At 37.9% G+C, this 24,633-nt stretch overlaps 1 protein-coding gene across 2 annotated transcripts in view; it reads left to right on the top strand.

Moving 5' to 3' along the window:
- The window catches only part of LOC131034229 (histone-lysine N-methyltransferase CLF), a 147,243-nt gene that overhangs the window by 40,291 nt on the left and 82,319 nt on the right, over positions 1 to 24,633 (top strand). For both annotated transcript variants that reach the window (XM_057965635.2, XM_057965633.2), the window contains 4 exons: positions 4,251 to 4,338; positions 4,665 to 4,769; positions 4,948 to 5,264; positions 6,884 to 7,045. In XM_057965635.2, coding sequence (XP_057821618.2) covers positions 4,267 to 4,338; positions 4,665 to 4,769; positions 4,948 to 5,264; positions 6,884 to 7,045 — 656 coding nt within the window. In that variant the 5' untranslated portion in view covers positions 4,251 to 4,266. The remainder of the gene's footprint in view (positions 1 to 4,250; positions 4,339 to 4,664; positions 4,770 to 4,947; positions 5,265 to 6,883; positions 7,046 to 24,633) is intronic.

Raw genomic sequence — 24,633 nt, 5'->3', positions numbered from 1 at the left:
GAATCGTGCCATTTTTTTAATTAAAAATATCACGGCTGTATTTAAAAGAAGTTGCGTGGGTTTTTAATGAGAACCTGTGACATCTAGAGTTCTTGAGCAGATTTTTCTATAAAAAATTGTGTTGCATCTTGGTTAATTTGGCAGCCATTCTTTAAGGTCTTTTAATGTGAAGATTTTAGATAAATTTTTCAGTGGCTGAAAATCATGTGTGGTATGCAAGGTTAAATCTGCCTCCTTAGTTTTTTCTTTGCAACTGCTAGGGCATAAGGTTTCACCATTTATTTTGCAGGGCTATTGTGAAACGTTTTTATCAAGGGCTTTTGAGAGCTGTTGAGTGCCTCACTTGCAAAAAGTTTTTTGGGTGAGTTGAGTTTTGATTTGTGGTTGCTACAATGGATGAGATTGGAGGCCCAACTACAATGATGAAGTATTGGAATGATCCAAACATATTTCATGTTATGTGTGTTGAGATTCCAATTTATAGTCTTACTTTTGCAATTAAGGTAGTAGTATTGACTTCACTAAGTCCATTTAGTGTTCTTTTCATTGGAGTTGCTCTAACTAACCAGCACAGTGAAGATGAAGTAGACCAAAAGGTTGGAAAGCTATGTGCTTTGTCTACAGGTATTGTGAAGTAAACTATGTTGAGGTAGTTCTTGAAGCTAATACCAACACACTTTGTCACCATGTTGAAGGTCCTCTAGATGCATTGCCAAGATAACTTGGAAGGATTACTACACCAAGATGAGTGATGAATTGCATGTATTTAAGAAATCCGCACTTTGAAGGTAGGTAGGAAAGCAGTGTAGATAAAGATTAAAAGGTGGTGCAGGAGCACTTAGAGAAGTTGACAATCAACACTGTTGGTGTTGGAAATAAGCCACACTCGGACCGACGATGGACTGGTCCAAGAGGGGCCAGTAGCTCAGTGGTAGAGCACTCCAGCAGCGTATGGAAGGTCCTAGGTTCGAGTCCTAGCTGGTCCATGTCTCAACATGGTATCAGAGCCAGGTCTAGGCTAGGAGCCCCAAGCACACGAGAGGTGTGGCTTAAGGGGGGTGTTGGTGTTGGAAATAAGCCACACCCGGACCGACGATGGACTGGTCCAAGAGGGGCAAGTAGCTCAGTGGTAGAGCATTCCAGCAGTGTATGGAAGGTCCTAGGTTCGAGTCCTAGCTGGTCCATGTCTCAACAAGCACCACCCAAAAAGATTCTCAATTTTGGTTTTGGTTTGTTTCGGCACCTCTCTAATTTGCTATTTGAGATAAGCAAATTAAAATATAACTTGTACTCTCTTTTTGCTGTCTAGTACTCTTGCGATTTGTGAAAGTGAGTTTTGGAATAGGGTATGGAAACCCATCATGTTTGAATTGTTCTACTAGGTGGATACGTATGCAAATATACATAAAATTGTTGACATTCAACTCCAACGATAAGTAGAGGTTTGACCACATGCAAAATAGCTAGTAAAAAATGCAATTTGGACTTTTTGCTAGTAGACCAAGTGATGAACATTGGAAAGGTAGAGAACCGAGGATCTGCTTGGAAAGAAAGAATGTGTAAAGTATGTAAAGGGCATTGATAGAAGTGGGAAGTTAAAGAGACAACGAAAAGATAAAGCAACATGAAGCTTAAGAATTGAGAAATACAAAATCGTGTAAGAGGCTAGATGGAAGAGTGGTTGAGTTCATGTGGGTGAAATAACAGGCACTAGAATCCAAACTAACTGCATATGGGTGAACATTACCTTCCAACTGATTATTGAAGAGGGTTGGGGCAACTGGAAAATCTTAGATGCATGAAAAGATGTTCATCATAACTCATGTCATCATGAGTCTGAGTTTTTAAGCTCATAATTATTGGTTTGTGAAAATAGCCCATAAAAGGCCTTTAATATCAAAAAGAAATACCAAAATAAGAGGAGGGAAGGTGGACCAAAACCAAAATAAAAAACAAAATAAATATTGCTGCATTGAAGAAGGTGAAAATAGGGGCAAAAGGAAGGAGGAGAGAGGACATACGTAAAGAATATGAAACCTTGGGACAAATAGTAGATTATTACATGCTACAAATCAATAGAGGTGGTGGCTGTGAACAGGGGGTGGAGTCTACCGAGGGGTAGTAAGTGGCAATGTAGCTAACAGTCCAGTATTGGTGAATGTGGGGTCAATCAGTGAGTAGATTCAATTCAACATGAAGATAGAGAATTGTCCAAGGTAAGCGAGTTTGTGGGAAGTATTGAAGTAAAGAAGAGGTATGTGGTGTGAGGGAAAGTGTGTGTGGATTGTGAGAAAGCCATTTTATTACGATATTGTTTTGTTTTGAGACTTTAATAAAATCATTTTATTTGTGTTGCAAGTCTATTTTGAGTGTGAATTCGGGTTGAGAGCAGAGAGAAGCTGCCTGTGAGAGTTTGTGTAGTTAACTTGGAAGTTTGATCATGGGAGTCATACCCTTATGAGGGTTGTGAGACAACTTGAAGGAGCTCTTTGAGTGAAGCTCAACATGGATTGTTGTCCAATGGTTTGGGCGATTAGTGATTTGGGAGTTTGGGAGGTGGTAATTTGTGAACATGGGAATTTAGATCGAGAGCTATACCTTTACAAAGGTTAAAGGTAGCTTGATGGAATTCAACTTGGTGTATATGGTTTGTTTCAAAAGAAAAGCTTCTAAAGAATGGCAAATTCATGGTTTAGGGTGTTTTTATTTTGATATGTTTTGTTTTTAGTGAAGTTATCCTAAGCAGGGATATTAGAATAAATATTAAATAATTATTAGAGGATAAGGCTTATAATTGTAATGAATACACCTTAGTGGCAAGTGTTTTTTTCTGTTTTTTATGTTCACCGTTTTTAATGATTGGTGAGTCATGTTATGTTTATCCTTTTACATGGTTTGATTCTCCAATATCTATTTAAGGAGATGAACCTCTTTGTAATTAGTATCTTGTTATTTAATAGAATTTTAAAATATCGTGTTCTATTAATTTTTTTTAAATAGGAGGTTTTATTTGTAATTTGAAGGGTGGTTCTAGTGCATATCTATTCTGTTGTTGGTCTCTAAGTGATGCAAATTTAAACTGTAAGAGATTCATTTGGTGCATTTGTAGAAAGACAAATTAGAGATTATTGGAGAAGATATCAAAAACTTCTGGTAGCTCAATCTAAAATGCCTTTTCAAAAAATCTTTACCTAACCTTGAAAGATTTAACAAATCACATTTCCTTGAATTTAGAGGGCATATATGTTCTTGTTGAAGTTTCCTATCTATTTAGACATTTGTTGAGGCTTATATTGTCTTGGAAGATTACCTGTATGTTGTCTTGTTAAAAACAGATTGTCTGTAGTATGAACCTGAAATGACTTATTTGTTTGTTGTTGGTTTGCAATCACCTTTTTATAAATTTGGTTAGTCGCGAACTCTCATCAAGCAGCTTGAGTCTTCCACATATTTCTTTCAAATTTGGAAGTTAAATGGGTAGAGTTTAGTAGAACTTTAAAATGAGGTATTTGGTTTGACATACAAGAGGTGCTAATGCTCTAAAGCTCTATGAGTGGAATCTATAAATAAAAGTGGATAATTATTCAATCACAGTTTGGTTTATTGATAGAGTTTTCATATTATTCAGTTTAATAGATATTTTTAAAAGTTTATGCCTTGCCTTTCAAATAATTTAAATTTTAAAGTGTTAATGAAATTTGTATCTTAAAGTCCAAGGGTGTCACTGAGAAAACCATGATGCTTTGACATGTAGTTCATGGTTAGGTTAAGAACATTACTTATTGTGTGCTATAATTGATATAGTCCTTGAAGAATTTGAAAAATAGACAACAGATTCTTAATGAAATGATCCTTCCATTGTTTGTGTTTCTAGGTCTATTGTATTCTTGTGCAACTTAAATAATCTTTGTGCAGGCTTGCCGAAGAGCAGATGTCCTATACATTTCAAATTCCAATTGCCTCCTTTCGACTCTACGCTTTGATAAATTAGTAAATGAGTAATTAGTTCTTACTAGTTTTAGAATTACACAAATGACTCAGGTGGCTGCCTATCCTAGTAGAACTACAAACCAATATAGTAGTGAAAGAACAATGAACGTGATATTTGCAGCAAAGCTATATTATAGGATTTATTTTTTCAATTGCAAATTTGTATATTGCTAAGCAGCTTGAGTTATGTGAACTGATAGATCATGCGATGTGATTCATTACTTTGGCATTAACAAATTATTGGGGATTTGTTCTCCCAGGATTTGTTTCTGTAAAATGTCTACCAAAAACATGGGATTTGTATCTGGTTCGAGGTCCTCGTCAAAGGCAGATACTAAAGAATGCCAGGTATGGCTACACCGTGAATTTGTTGCTTGAGTTTCACTGCAATTTATTACTCAAGTTCTGTTGTGAGGTATCTACAGGCTTGGAGTTATTTTTATTATTAAACAAAGGTTTAATGCATGTTTAAATTATTAATTGCCCTTGTAATGCAGGGAAATTTAAAACATTATTTTCAAACTCTTTTAACATTTTATTGCCAAATGGTACTGGAAAAATCATGTAGACCCTTAATTGATATGAAACTAACAGTTAAAGACTTTAATGTGGGTCCATATATCACGCTGTACTATGTAGGGATTCTTATTGTAGTTTGGAATTATTACTTACAGGTGAATGAGGAGGCTGAGCTAGTTACGCAGTCCTCCGGAAGTCTTTCATCTACCATACAGCGGCTGAAGAAGGAGATATCAGCTGATAGACATGTATATGTAAAGGTATGCTGAGATTTGGATTGGGTTTGCTTTAAGTATATAATCTTTACTTGTACTAATGTGTCATTGTTTTATTCAATTAACAATGAAAAATTGCACACAAAATACCTTATGCAATTTATGTTGCTTTTAATTAATAACTTATAAGAGTTCTGAACTGTACTCTTGTTGTTTTGTGCAGGAAAGAATTGACTTAAATAAAAGGAATCTAGAATTATATACTGCAAATCTTCTTTCCTTATCTAAGTCGAGGAAAGTAACAAGTTCCATAGGGAAGGAAGAGACAAAAGACATTCTAACCTGTAGAATGGAAAAGGCACCTTGCAAGTTTAGTCTTGATTTAACAGCAGGTGAAAAAGAGAATATAAATTTTCAAGAAGAAGGTTCAAATGCATCATCAATAGTGGGAAGCTGTGGGGGAAAGACTGGTGTTCGACCTATTAAACTTCATGAAGTGCAAAAGATCCCACCATATACAACATGGATATTTTTGGATAGGTGAAAGAAGGTTCCAATCCCTTGGAAATTTCAAATAGTCTTTGCTTTATTGTGTTTTTTGTGTGGTCTTAATGAGATTTTTTGGCAATCTATGTAGGAAAGAGAAGTCTGTTGTTTACTTCTTTTTCTTGGCATTTTGATTTGAAAGTACTTTATTTTCTTTTTGGTTCAGTCGTTCAAATATTAGTTGCTTCTAGTTAGTTTTAAACATAGTTTTCAGATCTGGTCAGTTCCAATTTTTTTTGGATTGGCTGAATTTGTCTGATTTGGTCCAGGCTTTTGATTTCCTAAACAATTTACTGATTTTTAAAAAATATCTGAATTGTTAAATTTCTTTTGACCTCCTAAACGAGTCTTAACTTTTCAAACCTGGTAACTGTGGTTTTAATTCACTGAAACCAGATCTTAAATATGAAAATCATTTGATATTCATGCAATATGTCAATGGTATTACTGATTTCAGTGTCGTTGAAATTTGATTTGAATGAAATCAGAGCCTCACCTCTAATCACCATGACATCAACAACTTAATGCCAATTTAGAGACATCTGTTTCTTTGAAAGTCTTGGAAGGGTCAGAGGTATTTTGAAGAAGTCAAATAAGTTTCAGTTGCTTCAATTGCCTGTTATAAACTTGGTATTCTTTACAATGGTGGAATTTTTTCTTTCTTACATGGTAATCAATAGTCAATTTTTGAACTTTATGTACTTCCTAGGATATGATTAAATTGGAGCAGGGAATTTACGGCTAGCACTCTTTTGACCATTGTTTGTTTTTTCTCCTTTGAGTGGGTTTGTTATGTGGAAAGAAATCTTGACGCATGCTGCAATCTCACTGGTTGCACTTGGTTATTGCTAGTAAATTTAATTGTAGTTTATGTCAGTATTTCTCACCTATTGTCAGCTCCAAATGTTGTTAAGGAGTTGAGGACATGGGGATGTGAGGCTACACCCTCAAGATATCTGGAAAATTTGAAGGGATTTTGGTGGGTGCTGGAAGGGGATGCTAAAATTAACGAGAGTTATAATTTTTTAAAAGTGACTCAACACAACATATGATGAACTCATCATTGAAGAATTACCACATTATATTGTGCTCATACAACGGTAATGGATATACAGCTCATTTAAAAACTTTATATTCTAGCATATAACATGGATTTTCATATGGTTAAGAATTTTTGTTACCAAGCTTCATTTACTGCATGCATTACACCCATTATATAGCCATTTAATGGGGAAGTTATTCTATTATTTCCTGAATAAACATAAAGTTTGTTTACAATTGACGATCAAAGATTGTTTAATCTTATCATAAATTATTATTACTTAAACAACTTGATGATTGTTTTTTTAGTAATCCAAATCCATGGAGCTGACGTTCTTATTGAAGCAATTTGCTATACTATTCTGTATGCCATTAATTGATATTTATATGCACTTTGCGGAAAAATGTAATTACTGCTTGTGACTTTGAACTGGAGTTTACACATTGCACATTAACATACTGGTCTTTTATGAGAATCCAGCAGGTGATGATAGTATCTGTTTTATATTCACAATATTATATTTAAATGAAATACTGCAGTTTCTTATTGAAAACTGGGTTATGTGGTATAGGAACCAGAGGATGACAGAAGATCAGTCAGTTCTGGGAAGAAGACGCATTTATTATGATCCAAATGGTAATGAAGCACTTATTTGCAGTGATAGTGAGGAGGAAGCTGGTGATGAGGATGAAGATAAGCCTGAGTTTAGTGAAGGGGATGATCGTCTTTTGCGGTAAGCTCAGCGTACATTGGTTAACATAATCCTCTGAGATTTTGATTCTTGTACCAGTTGGTTACCTTTTTTATTGGTTTCCACTTTCGAGTATGATAAGAATCTTTAACCAAAAAGTTTATGCTAGAAGTGCTGCTCTGGATTTGTTTTGTTAGATAAATTTGATATTAATCAAGCTCTCTGTTTTTTCATTCTAATTTATTCGTTAAGGCCAAACTAAGCTGCCGTAACATAACTCTCACTGTAGTGTGTTTGTATGATTGTTTAAGCGTCTGACTATTTGTATTTTGGCTAAGTTGCTGAATTTGAATCCAGTACAGGAATGTGGGTACGATACACTGGTACATCTGACGATTTTTTGGGTGTGTGGATATGTCCTCACAAATATATTTATATCAATATGTATGTATGTATGTATATGCAGTTGAAAAACAGACATTAATTTCAGAATACCATATATCATGCGTATGCTAAACAAAACCACCATGAATATAACAAATTTCATAAATTGAAATACAATATACTAATTCAATATGAATTAGTATATTGTATATAATTATTTTTATATCATACATTTACATTGTAATTTAACATATCTGATTAAAATTTTAAAATTGTTTATTTATTATTTAACATGTATGTATGATTTAAAATTTGATATTTAACATTTATGATTAAAATTTAAAACTGTAAATTTATATACTAGTTTTATTAATTATTATTTATAAAATTTAAAATTAGCATGTATTCTTTATGTTAAATTTACTTTATTTTTAAATTAATGCGTACTTTATTTCATTTACATTATAAAGTAGACTTTAAAAAATCTAAAATCTAAATTTGAATTATTATAAATCTCTTATAATGTATACAATTTTATATCATAGGTTTCCGTCAAATCTCTTAGAATGTTAAAAAATTATATACCTTAATAATCAATAAATTTAAATTATAAATAATAAAGTTTAAAAATTGTAAACAAAGGCATTTGATCACTTCAATTCTTGAGAATTTTGTGTTGAGGCTACTGCATGGTCGATACATGAGGTGAAAAATACCTGTTCCATTCTAAGTATGGGCAGAAAAATAGCACATGGTTGTTGGCTGTTCGTAACTTTTTAGGTTCATGGTATTGAGGCGGGAAATGTACGCACCAATCCTTTACCAACACAAAATAGAATGCTAAATATTCTATTCTCTCTTGAATAAGGAAATCCCCGTTGCTGGTCGAAATGATCAAATGGGACAACCTCAAGGTTCCAATTGTCAGGTCTTGACGGCTTAGGATATCAGCAGTGATGTGTTTTGCTGGTAAACACGAGGGGATTTATGAATGTAACAATCTGGTCTTCATCTGATGTTGCCTTGATTTCAGACTGGGGAAATAAATAACAAAAGGAATAGGTTTTAGAGGGCCTAAGGACAATGATAGTAATGATTGATGTTGCAGGTTGTCATGTCCCCTTTCTAGAGTGGACATCAAAGACAGAGGAGTTGGCCTATCATTGGAGTCTTGTAGGCTGATAGTGGTGGATAGAGACTCAGTGAGGATATTCAGTGTTTGGGATTTGGTGTTTTGGTACTAGTAGACCAGTTTGGAGCAGTTCCTTAATTTTAGGAGGCAGTTCCTACATTTGTGGAGGCTATTCCTACTATTTAGGAGGTTATGACAGTATCCAGGGTTGGGTTTCCATGAGACTATTCCTTGGTTTCAGTTTCAGAAGATTTGGGTATGTTTCCTAGGTTTTAGGAGCATCCCTAAATTTTAGGGATAAGATTGCCAGTGGATCCGTGATTTTCAACTTCAGTCACAGACAGGTGGCAGGTTTCGTTTCAAGCTTTTGGAGTCATTTGAGTCTTCTGCAGCTATTTGGGTTATATTTTTAATATATTTAAATACTTCCTAAGTTAGCGTATAATTAATTAAATAAGGCTATGTTTATAGCCATTTTGGAGTAATAAGGGGTTTTTGGCCTCATCTGGATGCATATCCCTTGGTGTAATAGCTTGGCTGAAAGGTCTTGGACTTTTCTAAATATTTCTCTCTTGACTCAGATCCTTTCGGTGAACGAATTTCTTTATAATTGAAAAAGGGTTGTTTTCTATACACTTGGCAACTTAAAATGAGAAATATAAGATTTTAACCCTAAACACCACATTGAGTCACTTTTAGGGTTTGAGCTAAGTGGGAAGGTGTTATAAGGAAGTTGAGACCTAATTCTTGGTATCTTTTACACATTTTACATCTTGGATTTGAGATTTGGCTTTGGAAGAGTTTTTTAGCATCTGGGACGCCAACCCCAATGCCTTGCCTGTTTGGGACGTAGCCCCAATACAGTGGTTTGGATTTTGCTTGCAGTTATTAGCATCGTGGAGATTGTACGACACTCTTTCTAGAGGTTTCAATGATTCTGATAGAGTTTAGCATGAGGTTTGGGGTTTCTAACTAGTTGGGTGTACTTGGCAGCCGTACGACTGTACCTGGCAGCCACTTTCCTTCCCACGTGCAGCACTTGGAGGGTTGGAATCTTGCCGCAACTTCATTCCTGGTTATATTACTCTTTCAACATCCAGGTTGGGTTCATTCCTGATTGTAATCTTCTTGAAATTATTGGAAATCTTCATCTGGTCAAATATTTGATTTTATATTCAGAAATCTGCCTTGAATCGAATTTGTTTTGGCTGTATATGAACTTCATTTTCAGTAGAAGTTAAACATACATATTAAAGGGTCAGAATAACTTTACACATTGAAAGGAAATCATCCATCTAACAAAAGTATGAGCAAGATTTCACCAATCAATACTATCAGATCTATCATTCATCTAACAACTTGAAAACAAATTACTTAAGCAAATCTAATCTGAGTTGTGTTGTGCGTTGCACACGCTCCCTGTCGCCGACAGGGTCCCCCTTCCTGTTTTTGAGCCTTTCGTCTTTGCCCTGTTAAGTTTCGTGTAGAGTGTCTCACGTCCTTCCAAGCGAGCCTGCGACTGGTCCGTGAAGTGATGATGTCAATGAAAGAAGCCGATAAATCCATCAGGCTAGTTTAGCCCTCGGGCACCAATGCCAAGAGTTTGTTCAAAATTGTGAAATCGCCTTGGATATGCGTAAGGTGATGGAAATTGGCGAAGCCCTCCAAGCAAGAGCAGTGCGTCTAAAGGTCGCACGAGGACCCAAGGTTGCCATGTTTCGCACAAGAGCGATGAGATAGATTGCATAAGGTTTGTCTTTGCGATGTTTATGGGATTTGAATAAAGGACGATTTTCGCCTACTGGTGAAGGAGCAAATTTCCTGGCCAAAATGCCAAGGTTGTATGTCATGTCCCCTTTCTAGAGTGGACATCAGAGACAGAAGAGTTGGCCTATCATTGGAGTCTCGTAGGCTAGCAGAGGTTGATTGGGACTCATTCAGTGCATATAGTGACTGGATTTTGGCTTTACAGGCAGTTTGAGGGCCATTTGGAGCAGTTCCTTGATTTTAGGGAGATTCCCTATTTTTTAGGAGGTTGTGGCAGTTCCCATATTGGAGGTTCCACGGGACCATGTCATGGTTTCAGTTTCAGGAAGTTTGGGTGTGTTTCGTAGTTTCTAGGAGCATCCCTAGATTTTAGGGATGGGACTGCCAGTTAGTTCAACTTTACCGGCATCGGTCACAGATAGGTGACAAAGTTATATTCATGATTGTTTGGTCATTTTGGGCTATTATTGGATATCTGGAGATATTTTAATATATTTAAATATTTCCTAAGTTTGCGATTAAATAAATTAAAATAAGGCTATGTATTTAGTCATTTCAGAGTAATAAGGGATTTCTGGCTTCATCTGGGTTGATATGCCTATGTGTTATAGCTCGTTGGAAAGGTCTTGAACTGTGCTACATGATTCTCACCTTCCAGAGTCTTTTTGGATGCCTGAAGCTATTTATTTGCAATTTAGTGTTATTTTCCTATAGTTGACGCCATAATTAGAAAATAACACTCTTTTCATAATGCGCCAACTTTACTCCCTTTTAGGGTTTGGCTTGGAAAGGAAAGGAGATATAAGGAAATGAAGACCAAATTGTTCATTATCATTTTACACAATCAAACTAATTTTTGCGAATTAGCTCTGAGTGGGCGATTCTTCATTTGGGATGCAAAGCCCAAGATCTGGACTGGCTGGGACGTAGCCCTCAACAGTTAATGGCATTGGATTCTTCAGGCATAGTGCATTGTTGACAGAGATTGAGTACGCCATTCTTCATTGTGGATTCAGGTTGCAAAGTAAGGGTTTCAGCATGGCAGATTGATTTTTCAGCTTGGGCGTGATCCTTGCAGCCTTAGGGCCGCTATTTGCAGCAGGTACATCCCACGTGGAATGTAAGGAATGCATGTATTCAGCCTTAGAGGTATTCTTGATTTATGATCACTATTCACCTTTCAGTTTGGCATCATTGTTGGATGTAAGTTCCTTGGATCTGCATTGGAATTATTATTTGGTTTTACAAATCAGAAATCTGTCTGGTACAGCTTGTAGCAATTTTGAATTTGGCTGTATGTTCTTATTTATTTTCAGTCTCCTTTATGTTTACTATTCATTATTCATTACTTGTTTGAAAACTATCAAAAAACACAAAAAGAAACAAACCTTTTGCAACTTCTGTCTATTCTCTAATACCATCAAAGGAATCACAGGAAAATATAGTTTATTAATTTAAAAACTACAACAGATCAGCAAGGGGATCCATCAGGGATCTTTCATTGTAAATCTTGCCCAAGTGCCCAAGATCGCGCTTCTCGAGGAGAAAGTCTAAATCGCCAACATCGCTCTAGGAGTAAAATTTTGGACTTTCAAGCCAAATTAAGAGAAATTTCAAAATTTGTTAAACTGTGAAAACTGGCAAAGGGTCCGAAATTTCAAAAAGTTGCCAAAATTGCCTAAGTCACCTTATTTCGATCCCAGAGGCTAAAATGTTAAAACTTCACAATGTTAAAAGATTGCCAAAATCGCCTAGGGGGCCGAATTTCGGACCTTGGGGTTAAATATCAAAAAATTCAAAATTTCCCAAAACTGGCTTAAGGTTCGAAAATGCTTTGGAAGTTGCAAAAAACCCCCAAATGGTCCGAATTTCACTTGAAACATCCAATTTCGGACCTTGGGGCTGAAATTCAAAGTTTTAAATTTTTTTTGTAAAGCATGTTAAAGGTTCGAAATTCGTAGAAATTCCAAAAACGCCTTATGGTCCAAAGTTCTCTTTTAAATTCCAAAAATGCCTTAACGTCCGAAGTTTTTGGAAAAGTTGTGAAACATGCACGAGGGTCCGAAAATATCTCCAATTTGCAAAAAGCGCTAAAGCTCCCATATTCGCCAAAAGGCGCTAGAGGTCCGAACTTACTCTTAAAATCGCAAAACGCCTTAAAGCTCTGAAATTCCAAACATGCTAACGTTCGAAACACTTCCAAATTTGCGAAAAGGAGCTTGAGGTCCGAAGTTTTCTTCGAAATTTGCAAAAGGCGTTGCGTGGTCCGAAAATGCCTTAGTTAACATAAACGTTTAAAAAACTCCCAAACAATCCCAAAGAAAGTGGAAAGCTCCGAAATTCCAAAAAACGTCTAAACACTCTGAAATCTTTCAAATCGCGAAAACTGCGAAGGGCGTTCATAGTCCGAAGTTCACCCTTAGGGTTAGAAAACGCAGTTTAAAGTTTGCAAAACAGTGCAATAGCTCCGAAAATTCGCCATAAACTTCAAAAGTGCAACGCGTAGGGCAAGTAAGGAGCTCCAAGTTGATAAAAATCCTCCATTCCCCCCCAAAAGTCGCTTAGGTCCGAAGTTTGCGTGGTAGCGCTCAAGCATTTCATCAAGGAAAACACAATTCGAATTCGAAAAACCCCTCCATACTGCCGAAGTTTGTGTAAGAAAGGGATCGCGGGAAGATTTGAAAGATATAGCCAGGAAGCACGATTTGCATTCAAGGTTAAACACTGCATAAACTATTCCAAATCATTCAATTTCAGATTACCAATTGCCCAAGGTAAAAACCATTTAAAAATAACAAATTCTTTTCCATCCAACAACCGCAAAAATTTGAATTAAGGAGATCACTGTTGGAGTTCGAAACTTTGCAGAATTGTCCATTTGTCTTTACGCAGCAAGGTCGGGCAATTTCTCGCCATCCATTTTCATCAGGTAAGTACGCTTTGCCTCTCTTGATCATTTGAAATGCTTATAAATCAAATAGATGTCTGTGCGAAATCTGATTAAAATGCTTAAATTTTCGAAGTTCGCATCTCTTTCGGCTTGTAAAATGTTTTGCAAAGCAATCAAAATTTAGAATCTGCTCCTAAGATTTAACCAGAAATTGCATTTTCAAACTTAGGAGAATTTATCGAGCTTTGTCCTTGTTAAAAATTAATCCAAAAAGTGTTAAGTGTAAATTCGCGATCAAACACATCATGAATACTTTGGTTGAAATCAATCAAGCTCTCAGCTAGAAATGTCGCTCCATGTCCAATCTAAATTTTGAATTAATCCTTGAATGCTGGAGTATTTTCTATCTAACCCGCCTTACTTCTTTTGTATCGCCTCGTAATCCACGTCCGACTGTGTAGGATAAATGCCTAAATCGGCGGTAGAATCATCAAAGATGCCCGCTGCAGCCGAGACATCGCGAGCACCCAAATCGGATATCCCACGCAAAGTTGAAAGGATGAAGTATAAGTATCAAAGAGGAGGATTGAGGGAGTCAAAAGTTCAGAGCGTCTTGGACAATATTGGTGATACTGACCTAGGCCATATCGACATCCAGGACTTCAGGGATCGGGTCTTCTCCCCTAACGCATATAACAAGCCTAGACAGATGGTGGAAAGTGGCATCGCCCAGGCGGCAGGATTTCCTCCAGCAGCACAGAACTATGAGTTAGTGGTACCCGACACTGTTAGCCAAATTCCAGATTAGTGTTCTTCGAGAATATGACTCTTGCCAACTTCACTCCTGAGGCCATTGGCGATGGATTCGACATTCCCTTCCCAAACAATCCCATGACCACGACTATAGATGAAGCACAGGGGGCGTATGATATGAATCCGGCCCAATGCAAAGCACTGATCAACGAAGAGTGGTACAAGGAGAGAAGCCTTCCAAGCGCCAGAATTGTGAAAAAGACCCCCAGAAGTGATTTTCATAATGAGCATGGGGATATGGTCACATTACCCAGCCGAGTTATGGGACTTCCTAAATCCAACTACTTTGAAGAGTGGATGTTTTGTTTTATAGAGCAAGTCTTCGCTGGGAAGTCTTAAGTTTGACTAGGCCCAAATCATAAGCGACAACATCCACACTCAGTTGATTGAGCTTGAAACGAAGAAATACTTCACTATGACCTCTTATTTGGTCTACATGTTTGCCAAGAACCAGCCGTTGCCAGGTTTGATAATGAAAAGTGAAATCGGGAATGGGCCTGGTCAGGTAAAGGTCTATGATTGTTACCCATAGCTGCATTACCAAGATATAGCTCAGAGAGAAAAGAGCAGCCTAGCTTATGCAGTTGGCCAATATGAGCGCGTCAATGACGCCTTCACAATGCGCTTGGTAAGGCTAATGCAGGGAGGATTACACATAAGGCTCTCATAGCAAGCTACTATTCTAGTACATAGATACGGGGCCCGGTTCATCCAATTCCCAAGGTTCTCCTATATCCGAACAACGGGCTTTGATGGTGCCCCTCTCTGACTTCCATGATACCCAATCGACAAAGTAGTTCTTATGGAGGTCGCAAGGCAGTCACATCCGACCGACATCTTACTCAGAGAAAGCAAGCAGGCTGGATTCGTGTTCCCCATATTCATAGGCAACCATAATGTCCACCTGAAGACCCCCACCCTAGCAGAGGAATCCCTCGCAGAGTTGGCCTCTTATAGCCTAAGTCACCAGGTTCGGTCGAATTTGAACCTTGAAGTTCGAAATTCGCCGAACTTGAAACATTCTCTAAAAATTCGATTAAATTTGAATAAATTCGAATAAAAAATTAGGGCTAGCGGAAAGCGTTTTTTTTGCCACGGACGGAGTGGCAGTGACGACCATTGCTACCCGCCACGGACGGAGTTGCAGCCACGGGCCACGGCCACTGCTACCTGCCACGGACGAAGTTGCAGCCACGGGCCACGACCATTGCTACCCTGACCCGACGTCACCCACGGTTGACCTGCACAACCTTTGCGAGTCTCGACCTGCACAGGTAGGCTTCAACTTCTCTCTTTTTTAAAAAAAAATTTTAGGTTTAATAATTAAACAACATTATAATTAAATTTTTTTCGGTTTATTATTTATTTATTTATAATGTTTATAATGTTGTTGAATGTTATTATTATATAATTTATAATTTTATATTAATAGTTTATAATTTTGTATTATATATTTTTATATTTTTTAAATTTTTTTTAGGTTTAATATTTTTATAAACAATTTAATAATGTTTATTATAAATATTATTATTATTTATTTAATAATGTTGTTTATTTAATAGTTTTTTAGGTTTATTATTTATTTATAATGTTTATAATGTTGTTGAATATTATTATTATATAATTTATAATTTTATATTAATAGTTTTTAATTTTATATTATATATTTTTATATTCTTTTAGTTTTTTTTAGGTTTAATAATATATTAATATTATTATTATATTATAGATATATTACATATATTTATTTAAAGTTTTAAAAAATTACATATGGCGAATTTAATTCGAATTTTATACGTTTCGAATTTTTTTCGCATCGAACTTCATTCGAATTTCAAAGCTGTCGAACTTCGAATTCGAATTCGAACCTGGTGACTTAGGCCTATAGGACCATTTTTCCGAGAAAATATTCGATCACGATAATCTGGCGAAGAGAGCCTATGGCAGGCGGTACAGAGCAAAGGAATCAGTTGAAGACTATTGGAAAAATTGCTTTGATGACTACGAAGTCCGGAGACGTGAATATTCTAGGCTGAGTGTGCAGCAAATGCGGCTCTTCGAATATCGCCGGGTCCTAGATCAACTCACAGATTCAGGGAATTGCCTTCAAGTCTGAGAATTTGAGGCAGTAAGGCATCTTTTGCCAGGTGTTGATTGGTCACAAGACCCAATCACGGATTTTGAGGCAGTCATGGCAGCCCCAACAAGATACACAGACCAATGGTTACATCAGCAGATTGAGAGGCTAATTCATGAGGGAGTTGAATTCACTTACCACTTAATGGGCAGCCTCGATTCTCAGTCTTTCGAAGATGAAGGAACGTCTAGTGCACCCAGAGAAGAAATTGAGAAACCTACGAAGAGAAAAAAGGCTAAGGCTTGCAGAGGGACTCGGACGTCCAAGAGAACGAGAAGGGAAAAGATTCCTATAAGGAGACCAGAGGTCACTTCATCGTCAAAGGACCCCAGTTCGTCCAACGATGTAGTGGAATTAGATTATATACCTGCTCCGCCTTCTCAAAGTGACATTGATGCGTTTGGAACTGATGATCCTCCCGCACCTGACATGTTAGAAGTTGAGCTAAGAGCCATTGAATCAACCCAACCGGGTAACCCAATAGAGGAAGGAGAGATTCCATCCATTCAAGGGATCGAGGTGCATGAACCCACTCAACAGAGCCGCCATGAGTTGCCGCTCCACAATACGGCCAAAGATGACTCTACCGTTGAAGGAGAGCAAAGGACAGAGGAGACTCACGAGCTCGAAAGGATTGAAGAGCAACCATCACACGAAGGCGCCAGACAATTGCTTAGTGAAGTAGGAGAAAATTCAGCTGCAAGCAAGGAACTTGGCACCTCTTCGACCCCTCCAGTAGCAGAACAGTTGTAAATCTGTGATGAGTCGGTTGAAAACCTCAAAGAACAAAATGCAAACTTAACCATATCATCAGCCCAAACAGTGTCTCAAGAATGGTTAATTGCTAGAGCCCAGTGCAAGGCGGCCACCAAACCACCTATAGATCTGGAGGACATCTTCTCGCACATGGACCAAGCTAAAGGTAAGGGGAAGAAAAAGCCCAAGGCGTATTCTAGAGTGACCAAAGACGAGCACAAAAACCGCACTCTTCACATTGCCACTCCGCCTGTAGACAAGCCAGCAGATCAGATTACACTGGCGGATTATAGCATAACGACTGTCCCCATTGGACGAGCCACTAAGGAGCAAGAAAAAGAAGAATTCAAGGATTCAGTGCAGAACATACTCAAGCAACTTGAAGAGATAACAACTAAAAAGAACATATATCAGGCTCGTGCTGAGCAAGCCGAGGGATACATCAATCAGCTCCTGAGGCCATTACACAATGCTTCCGAATCCCAAATTCCCCCGACGACATTGGCGCAAAGGACCACAATAGAATTTGAAGGAGTGCGGGATACTACAAAGGTTGTTAGGGAATGGATGCAGGGCATTAAAGAAAGAGGGGAGCGAATCTTCAGGGATCTGCGCAAAATGGCCCTCCACAGGGAAGCTATTGTTATCAAAATGTGTAAATTGAAGAAAGAATGCTATAATATTCATGAAGCGATGGCAAAGACTTTGCCCCTTGTTCGGGCTTTATTTTGGACCTGTTCTCAGATCCCTTTTGCTGATGCTATTTTGAATCCTCATTGTATCAATACCTTCAAAGACTGGTATTGGACTCTCAGCATGAAGGACGACATGAGGGATAGTATCAACAAAATGCATGATAAGTTCGATGACACTTTATCAAACGTAAAAGACTTTGGTGAGAGGATCCTCAAGTCCATGGTTCTGGGTTGGAAAGGCAGTATGGAGGATAGTGAAGTACAGCCGCAGTGGGAGGACCAACTCATTCCCAAAATCACATACTCCATAGGGGATCTAGATTTTGCTTTTGAGCTTCAAGCAGACATATCATATTTTGAAAATCACAAGTCATATTGGAGAGAGGAACTGGAGAATTTAGATGGCCTCCTACAAGGTATTAGTTACAAAATGTTTAATCCACCTATGCCGCCAACAATCGAATTATTCAAGTTATGCTTGAGATTTCAGGACTACGTTCGGGTAGAGCGTGCAGCTGATCGAGATATCTGGGGAGAGTATATGCACGACGAAGTCAAGTTCGTCACCAAAGAATCTAGAGTTGGGAAAGAGAAAGTGATTTCCTAAAAAGTGCTTCTTCCTTAAAAATCTTAAAATTGCACTTTTGCACCAAAAGGTCATGTTTGACTTCCAAAGTCAACAAAAATGTAAAACTTTATGTGTGCACCTTTTTGGATAAGTTTTAATTATCCTTTTTGGGTAGTTATTACTCATTTTGGGGTGGTTGTTGATATTTGCCTCCCATTTATGGGTATGGGTAGCCGTGCTTTATGGATGAATCTAGGCTACTTGTTTAGATTAGATTTGGGCCATTCATCCAATTTTGGAGGCTATTTAAAGGGAACTAGTTTCCCTTATTTTGTAAGAAGTTCTTGTATCGTTGCAAAAGCTCTGGCGAAATTTACAGGAATTAATGCAAAGATTAAGACTGTTTTCAAGTTTCCTTGTGAGTACATGGTCTCCTTCTTCACTTAATTTAGAAATCTTTCAGTTATGTTTATTTCCTTTACATAGCATTTTCAAGCAAACATATGATAGAATCCTGGCAGTTCACACCATTGGGGAACGGTTGATTGCCTTTCTCTCTGCATGGTTAATCTGAACCTTTTATATGCTTAAGTTCGGTTATTGAATACTCACTATGAATGTAAAAGTTCTAATGTTGTAGTTGATAACATGAAAATCTCATTTTCCTTTGAAGATTGCACTAGATTTATGCAAACATTGTGCTTAAGTAGCCGGTGATGCTTAGTCTAGTTATTTGGAGGTGTTTCTCTGTTTGACTGAATCTGCTATCTTAGTTAAAATTTACATTTCATGTATCTCTCTCCCCCTATCCTTCCCTCCTTTTTCCCCTTTTTTATCAAGAGAATCCACAGTCCCACTGAAAATAGTATCAATTCAACCGAAGTCATTTGGTAAGAAAGATCATAAAAGTTCCTGGGAACGTATCTATAAATTGCCTATCTCAACGTAAGTCCCCCTTGTGTTTCCAGCATAAACACATCAAACCACTGAGAAATCTTGCAGTCAAGACCTGACAAACGAAACCTTGAGGTTATCCCCTTTGATCAAAACGTAGAAAACAACACTAGGGATTTCCTTATCTCAAGAGAGGATAGGATACTCAGCTGGTTATTCTATTCTGTGTTGGCCATATGGAGTTTGTAGCAATGCGATTTCAGACACGCCAACAAGTTGTTAAGGGAATATGCAACCATGCAACCATTTAGCAATAAAAAGATTTCAAAACAATACTGATAATGAATTTTTTATTACTCAAATAGCTCTGCGCAACAATTTCATAAATCTCTCCACAACACAATGAAATGAGAGAATGACAGTTTATATAGAGTTTTTGAAAGCAAAATAAACAACCGAGATCAATCTAAGATCGACGATTAAGATCTAGACAACCTAACCCTAGATAAAGTTTCCAAAATAAAATCAAGATCAACTTTAAAAGAGATGAGTGGTAGAAGATGCTATTTTTGAGGATTGTATCCCTTTCTTCTGATATTCAATTAATTTGGACATAATTTGGTCCACTTCCTCCATGGTGACATGTGGCAACATGTTGATCCTAAACTCTAACCCTTCCAAGTCGTCTGCATAGAGAGCAAAAGTGATCTTCGAGTCTAATTCCTGTTTGTGAAAGGCATCTTTGATGGACATGAGGTTTGACGCCTTATCCAAATTATTCTTCTCGACTAGTCCTGTGATGGCAAAGAAGATGTCTAGAACTCTGGCCTTCAAATTATCCAATTACATATCTCTCTCCTGGATGGTCTCTTTACCAATCATTTCTGCAACTACAAGGAAGATCTTGTCTTGAATTGCCTTTATTTGTCCTATTCTATCAACATCATCCTTCACCTTCTCCAAGACTTCATTCTGTTCAACTAGTGTGAAGTGCCAACTGTTGAAGTCGTAGGCAGCCCCTTCTTCAATTATCTTTTGATCAACCAACTCTTGGGATGAGATTCCTTTCAGTTCTCTAAGGGATGGAATAATTCTCTCTTGGACATCCTGGAAATTGGTCGACATTTTTGCCATATTCTCAATCTTGGAAAGCAAAGAAGTTTGTTCATATGCTGATGAGATTCCTTCTAGGAACTTGGCTGCTTCTTCTTTTATACTTTCCATCCAATCTCTAGTTGCTCTGGTTGTTACTGCATCCTTAGAATTTTTGACTACTTGCTGTGAATCCAAAGGTGGGAGAACCTTTGGATTGGCTTGATCAAGTGGCTTAGTAGTCAACTGTGAAATATATTCTTTCAAGCGCTCAACATCTCTCTTATATTCATTTTCTTGTTGGGTCTCTTCATCCAGTTTTGCCTTCATGGAAGCAACCGAATTGTCTATGTCCTCTTTTACTTGGGCCTAAGTCAAAAGTGGTGATATCATACTCATGAGGAGCAATGTCTCCCTTTGCTTTGTTCACCTTAGGCACAACTATCTGCACAGTGCGGTTGCTTGTCTCATCTTTCTGGATGGTAGAAAATCCATTGGATGGATCCTTCACAACAATTTGCTCTAATTTGGCCAAGAAATCTGTAATGTCATCTTCTTCTTGTTCTTCTACTATTGGTGTGTTCATCTTCAATCTCTCCCTCAGTCATTCAGGAACAATGGGCTGCTCAATGCCTTCTACCTCTTGGTCATCCTTTGTTTCTCTGTCACGTGCAATACGTCGAAGAGCAGAAATCATCCCTTCTTGAAATTCTCCCTCTTCGATATTTGTGTCATGCTCTGATTCTAGGATTTCTGTGCTGCTAGGAGATGGTGGCTGTTCGTCTTCCTGATGGACTGATTCTGCATTTTCTTCATGAACTGAAGAAGGAATCTTTATTTCAGCCAATGATTCATCAACAGTTAATATGTATTTCTCATTCCTTGATGTGGCAGAACAAAATGGTTCTATCCTTTGCTTCTTTTGAGTAGGTTCTTCATTCTCAACTCCCTTCTCCTTCCTTTTAGCACTCTCGCTTGGTCTAGCATTTTGTGTTGCTTCTCCATTTGAAGAATATCCTTTTGCTACTGTGATCATATTATAAGTCAAAGTTATATTCTTCTGCTTCATCTTGTGACGTTGCTGATTAACCCACCACTTTGTATATGTCATGACTGGACGCATCAAGGTGATCAAGTCTGTATGTTTTGGTGTTGACAATTTGATAGGAGGAAGAGGTGCATGCTCATGAAAGCCAGGTTGAGTATGCTCTCCGCTATCTTCTAACTGATTTGGTACGAGAAAAGGTTGAATCTCTTTGATGAAATTTATTGATAGTAACCTTTTCTTGATTTCATACTCGTCAACAACACTTGCCTAGAAATCTTCTATATCTATTTTATGTCTGAATCTTTCCTCCTTCACCGATCTGATGTTATTGTGAGGATCATAATTAGTTCTGGATTGGTAGAATGTGAAAGGATACCATGCATCTCTAGCCTAGCACTCTGAGCTGCTTGCATAGTTGAACAAGATTCTTCCATATTTCCTATGAAGAATGGGAAAGATATGGCTGCCTTCTGCCTTACTCTTTTGAAGCTCTGATAAGTTTCCAATTGTCTGAGAACTTCTAACATGACCATCCTATTTGTTGGGTAGATTGGTAATCGGTAAGGACGGCCAACGAAAGCTTGGATTCTGATATAAGTGAACTTTGGAAACTGGATAAACGAGGATCCGTACTTGCTGATTAGACTTTTTGATTCAGGAGAAAGTCTCTTATGAGTACCTCCTTGTAGTGTTATTGTGATGTACATTAGGAATGCGCCATGGTAAGTGCTATCTAGTATGGGGATTGCGCCTTGTATTTTAGAAAAGAAAAGAAAATACAAAGTTTTTTGCCAAAATGCCTTCATCCCACATCTCACATTGATAGAGAGAGGATGAAGATCTTGACACAGAACCTTCCATTAATCCTATTACTAATAGATATACAAACAAACACAGGCCCCTATGGCTCATATAGCCTAATCTCGTCTGGTATGGCGAAGGAGAACCTCAGCTGCATTGCCAAGCCCAAACAGGTTCTCTGAGGATGGATCAGCCAACCACCAATCTTCCGAGTCTTTATGCAATTAAGAGTTTTCGCAGTTAACACAACAAAGCCCAGTGAATGGCACCATTCTGCATGTCTTTTCCAAAGTGGTATGGCGATAAATGATCTAGTAAAGCAATATATTGCCCGAAATGTCCTTCGAGAACATCTTTCTCACTCCTTTGTAAAATCCAGAACTTCGAGATAATCTTGGAGATTCAGTGTATATCTAAAAGTATGTGAAACGCCGCCACTTCCGGAATTGAGGTACCATCCGCCAGTGTTAATACGGTATGAGTTTGAAATGGTCAGCTATAGATTTTTGCCACCTCTAACCCTAGATTCGGGTTAACAATCCCAAAATGTTCAGAGCTAATGCAATGCCTTCACGTGGTATGTCAAACATGTCCTTCATGATATGATCAATCATGCTCTTAGTCACAGAGGTCTAATTGAAAGTGACAATCACGCATTTTTTGCTCACCCCCAAATTTGCCAAATGGTCAGCCACACGATTGCCTTCACGATATGAGTGATTGAATTCGTAAGTTCCAATTGAGTCCAGAAGAGTGTTGATGCGGGGCAACCATTTAACAATTTTCCAGTTCTGAAAGTTTGATTTAATGATTCCATTTATAACGAGTTGGGAGTCCCCCTCAATGATAACATTGGAGACCCCCATTTGCGCACACAATTGTAGTCCAGCTTCGAGGGCATGAATTTCGGCCTCATTATTGGTGGCGGTGCCAATATATCCATATGTCCCGGATAGGGGCTCCCCAGATTCATTTCTGATGATGGCCCCAAAAACAGATTCCCCCAAGTTTCCTTTAGTTGCTCCATCAAAGTTCAGCTTAACCCAACCCTTCGGAGGGGCATTCCATTTGATAGCTTCCCTGTCAACTTTTTTAATTGGAGAATGAGTAGACCCTATTTCCTTGAAGGACCAGTAGCGTTCCATATCTCTATCCCAATCATTGTATTTGTATTTTCTGACTTTAGAAGGCATGCCATTTACCACTTCCTCGATTGCCACCTTAATTTTGTCAATGAGTCTTTCAATTGGAATTGATATTTCCTTAAAAATCCTCTTGTTTCTTTCTTTCCAGATATGCCATACGATCATGGCAGGGCCCACCATCCACAAAGCCCCCCATTTGGACATTTGTAAGGCCGGCCAAGAGACCAAGAAGTCCTTTAGATATTCGTTCTTAACTATTTTCAAATTGACCATATCTAGAAACCAATCCCAACAAGATTCTGCAAAAGGGCACCTAAAAAGTAGATGATTTGCCGATTCTTCTTCTAATTTGCACAACACAAACCAATTAGGACCATGAATGCCAATAGTTTTGAGTCTATCCCCTGTCAAAATTCTCCCATGTAGTGCGATCCATAAAAATGCTCCTGCTTTGAGAAGCAATCTGCTGTTCCAACGTAATTTGTGCGGCCAGACCGAGTACGTCACTCTTTGTCTCTGAATTTCATATCCCAGTTTTACACTGTATTCCCTGGATTTGGAGGCACACCAAAATATCATGTCGTCCTCGCTTGAAGCCAAAATGGTCCTGTATCTCAAAATTTCCGCTAGCTTATCACAAAGTACAGTATTGCCGATTGCTACCTTTTTTCGAAACAATCTTCCCACCGCAGTCCGCCACTTCTTCAAAGTAGTTACACACATTTCTCCCCATTGTAGATTCCACAAGATTGACCCAATCCTGATCCTCAAACAGGTCCGACAATGTAGGCTCACCCTCCCATGAAAATATTTAAAATTTATTTTATGTGACAAATTTACTTTCCAATATGTTGGTCTGATTTCATGTGAAATTTTTGATCAAAATTTATCTTTGTTCCTGGCATGTCAGCTTGATTGTCTTCAAATTTTAGGTCTCTTGCTAGGTATCTTCACATATTCCATTTATGTCCAGATGAATCAATTTGTGTCTGTGTTTGATTATCTTGCAAGGGTTTGGACAATTTCTTCAGGCATACTTCATGTCAATTTGTTTTGCTCTTTGTCATGTCTGAGACAAGGCAAACTTGGAAAGAGTTTGGACATGCTTTGTCTTTTGTTTTGTTCCTTTGCTTGTCTTGACAGACTTGGAAGAGTGTTTGCCAATCTCATGTTAGTTCAATTTTAGCGAACTTGGATAATCTTATGCCAATTCATGTCTTTGATCAGACTTTGGAAGGATTTTGGGACAGTCATATGTCTTCTTGTCTTGATGGGCATGTATGTTTGGAAGTTGTCTTGACAGGTGCTTGCTGCTCATGGTGTATTTCAGTGATGTTCAGACAGTTTGTCTTGCTTTCTGCCATGTCTTTTGTCAAGGTTTACTTCATCTTTGTGTGATGCTTCATTACCCAACCCTAGGCGGACTTGGATGAAAACGTTCTATGCTTTATAAGACCGATTTTATGCTTGAATGCCTTCTTCTTGGCAAGGTTTATATGCCTTGGACT

The sequence above is a fragment of the Cryptomeria japonica genome, chromosome 3, assembly GCF_030272615.1.
Source record: "Cryptomeria japonica chromosome 3, Sugi_1.0, whole genome shotgun sequence".
In the NCBI taxonomy this organism is placed as follows: domain Eukaryota; kingdom Viridiplantae; phylum Streptophyta; class Pinopsida; order Cupressales; family Cupressaceae; genus Cryptomeria; species Cryptomeria japonica.
The sequence above is the reverse complement of the archived record's forward strand: the minus strand, read 5'-3'. Positions and strand labels throughout refer to the sequence as shown.